The sequence below is a fragment of the Triticum dicoccoides genome, chromosome 4A (assembly GCF_002162155.2).
Source record: "Triticum dicoccoides isolate Atlit2015 ecotype Zavitan chromosome 4A, WEW_v2.0, whole genome shotgun sequence".
Lineage (NCBI taxonomy): Eukaryota > Viridiplantae > Streptophyta > Magnoliopsida > Poales > Poaceae > Triticum > Triticum dicoccoides.
Genome location: NC_041386.1, coordinates 536,205,253 through 536,208,795, shown reverse-complemented (window position 1 = coordinate 536,208,795; position 3,543 = coordinate 536,205,253). Strand labels below are relative to the sequence as shown.

Below are 3,543 nucleotides of genomic sequence, written 5' to 3'. Positions count from 1 at the left end.
ACTTTTAAAAAAGCAATCAGATCCTTGCAAGTTTTACAAAAAAGCAATCAAGTCCTTTTCAGTTTTTTAGTAAAAGCAATCGGGTCCCTGCGGACGAGCTCGTCGCCGGAGCCGGCTGTCGGTGTCGCGAGCTACTGCTCGATGGTAGATGCGGGCCTGGCCGACCGCCGAGCGCGGCCGTGTGTGGGCTGCAGGGGGCGGTGCGGCACTGGGAGGAGGAGGCGGGGCGAGTCGTGAGCGCGGGTCGGGGAGGGTTCGCATGGCGGCGGCAGAGGCGGGAGCCAAGCAGCAGTGGGGCTGTGGCGGGGCACGCAGGCCGGCGGGCAGCGCGGGCAGTTTGCGGCGGCCGGGCCGGCAAGCCGCAACGGCAGCAAGCCAGCAGGGGGCGCGGGGCAGGAGCTCCGCGACAGCAGGCAGGGGAGGCCAGGGGCTCGCCGGCGCGGGAAGCAGAGGGCAACAGCGGGGACAACGGCGGTAGCGGCGGCGCCTAGGAGCAGGAGAGCAGCCGTAGGGCCGCGGCCACAGCGGCGAGACGAACGGCAGCGACTAGCTTCGGGAGCGAGATAGAGAGAGGAAGAAGAAGAATGACGTGTGGGCCCACCTGTCATAACGGTCAGCTCAACGGTCAAAATGAACGGAGTTGAATTTGCCGCCACGTCAGCCTTGACAGATGGGTCCCGCATGTCATAAACGTGCTCAAATCGTCTAAACTGACCATTTTTCAAAAATGGTAGTTTTTAGTCACAAAATTAAAAAAATGATAGTTATCAGTCACTTTTTTGAATTGGTAGTTCTGTGGGACGGCAACCCCTAGTATGATAGTTTTTTGTCAAATACTCAAGATGAAGTAATCTACAACAAAGAGACCTTAGGTGCGGACGGCGACGGACATGGCCATGCGCTCGTGGTCGACACCGCCAGCCAAGAGGAGGAAGGCGACGGCGCCGTCCAAGCCCTTACGGAGGAACGCCGCGGCGTCGGCCATGCGCTCGCAGAGGACGGTCACGTCGAGGCAGGCGATGGCCACCTGCAGGCGCTCACGGAGGACGGCCACGACGTCGGCTATGCCATCCCAGAGGATGGCCAGAACGTGCAGGCCGACGATGGCGACCGTGTGGCGCACGCGGATGGCCATCATGCGCTTTCCGACGATCGCGGCCGCATGGCGCACGGGGGCGTCCAAGCTCTGTGGCCGATACTGTGCAGTCGCTATACCTGGTGAAGCTGGTGAAGCTATACCTGCTAAATTGATCCGCATTGAAGACCAAGTTATCAGAATTTATGAATATCCAAAAATGGGAGGCCAAATGTAGCAACATGCGCACTCTGCACATGACCCAATCTTACAAGTGATCGCTCGAGAAACACTCATCGTGCACGCTCGAAGCTAAACGCCAAGCGGCCACGTACCCATCGATCTCGTTGCTTAACACGACTCCCGAAGTTGCCAAGGCACGAACCCAATCTTACAAGTGATCGCTCCAGAAACACTACAAGGCACGAAACTCTTGTCCTGCACAAAAGCCACGTACCCATCAACCATGTTGCTTAACACAACTCCCGAGCTGCCGGCAATCCAATCCACCAACAACCTGCAAAGTTGCAAGTCACGAGCGCAAATGCCCCGTGGACACACGCATCTCCGGCCGCGCGCAGACTCACGAGACGCTACCGCCCGATGCCGGCACGACGGCGCACCAGCCTTGCTCTCCTCGCCCACCTGTGCGTGTCGCTCGCCTCCGCGGCGTCCTACAGCGTCGTCGACTACGGCGCCGTGGCCGACGGCCGGACAGACTGCGCAGGGGCGTTCCTCCGCGCGTGGGCCGCGGCGTGCGGCACGGAAGGCGAGGGCCCGGCCGCGGTGGTCGTGCCGGCAGGCGAGTTCTTGGTTTCCAGGGCGAGGTTCAGCGGGCCGTGCAGGAGCGGCGCGGTGAGCGTGAGCATCGCGGGCACGGTGCTCGCGCCCGTGCCGTACGCCGGCGCGCAGCTCTGGATCGTGTTCCAGAACGTGGACGGGGTGTCCGTCATCGGCGGCACGCTCGACGGCAGGGGCCAGGCGTACTGGGCGTGCCGGAGAGCCGGCGGCGGCTCCTCTTGCCCCGCCGCCACCAGGGTCAGTACGTGTTCTTTCTTTCAGAAAATGAGTGTCAGTGAGCCGAGATAATGCATGAACCCGACTGATTTGGGGATGCTCCGTCGCAGTCGTTGACGATCTACCGGTCGAGGAACGTGGTGATCCAAGGCCTGACGTCGGTGAACAGCGCGGGCATACACGTCACCGTGCAGGCGAGCACCGGCGTGGCGATAGTGGACACGGTGGTGTCGGCGCCGGGGGACAGCCCCAACACCGACGGCATCCACATCAAGCAGTCGAGCGACATCACCATCCGGAACGCTGTCGTCGGTACCGGCGACGACTGCATCTCCATGGTCGAGGGCTCGTCGGACGTCTGGATTCAGGGCGTCACGTGCGGCCCTGGGCACGGCATCAGGTGAGTGACGAGGTCCAACCCTGTCCATCCACTCCGGATATGTGTCTAATCTATTCCCTGATGTGGTGTATATGCCATTGCCAGTATTGGGAGCCTGGGAGACACGCCGGAGCAGGTGGCCGTGCGGAACATCACCGTGAAGGCCGTGACGCTCGCCGGGACGACCAACGGGCTGCGGATCAAGTCGTGGGCCAAGGCCAACAGCGGGCTCGTCGACGGCGTCGCCTTCTCGGACGTGGTCATGAGGAACGTCCGCAACCCGATTATCGTCGACCAGAACTACTGCCCCGGCAACGTCAGCTGCCCCACCGAGGTGTCGTAGCACCCAACTCAAGATCACAACACTGCATTTTCAGGGAATGCTGCTGACACAATGTAGTGTGCCTTTGTTTCAGGGATCGGGGATCAAGATCACCAACGTGTCATACACGGACGTCGAGGGGACGTCGGCGACGTCGGTGGCGGTGCGGTTCGACTGCAGCCCGAGCCAGCCGTGCACCGGAATCACCATGCGGAACGTTTGGCTGGGCTACGGGGAGCGGCGGCGAGCGGCCGAGTCCTTTTGCCGGAACGCGTATGGGGTTGCGTATGGGCACGTTGTCCCGCCGAGTTGCCTGGCCCACCAGGAAATGTTTTGCTACAAGTGAGATGACAGAACGAAATACAGTATTATTGTTGGATTCGATACGCTATGTACTTATGAACATGGTGCTGTTGGCAAATTTTAAAGTAAAATACACAAATGGGATTGCTAAATCTGAGCCGTATGGACTTTAACGAAATAGTCTATGATATATCCGTGAGCTCTTACATAAAGATCCGTGCAAAAAAATCAGAATTTTTTATTTCTTCTTTTTTATACATTCTGTCACTTGACTGAGATGACTAAGATCTAGCCGCACCCTTAAGGAAAAAGTATTTAGACCTCCCTACACCTGAGGGTCGTACGAAAGAAATAAAATCCCAGCCAATAAATGATAGATTTTTCCCGCAAAAGAAGTAAAAATAAGTAAATAGAAGATTTACCCAGGGTCAGGTGAACAAATGTTCG

The 3,543-nt window shown here is 58.7% G+C and overlaps 1 protein-coding gene across 1 annotated transcript; it reads left to right on the top strand.

The window, feature by feature from the left end:
* The first annotated feature begins 1,605 nt into the window (after window positions 1-1,605).
* LOC119289069 (polygalacturonase-like) lies at window positions 1,606-3,235 on the top strand. The gene is made up of 4 exons (XM_037568498.1): window positions 1,606-2,113; window positions 2,203-2,492; window positions 2,577-2,805; window positions 2,888-3,235. Exons 1-4 carry the CDS (start codon window positions 1,679-1,681, stop codon window positions 3,137-3,139), a joined length of 1,206 nt encoding a protein of 401 aa, XP_037424395.1. The 5' UTR covers window positions 1,606-1,678; the 3' UTR covers window positions 3,140-3,235.
* The last annotated feature ends 308 nt before the right edge of the window (window positions 3,236-3,543 follow it).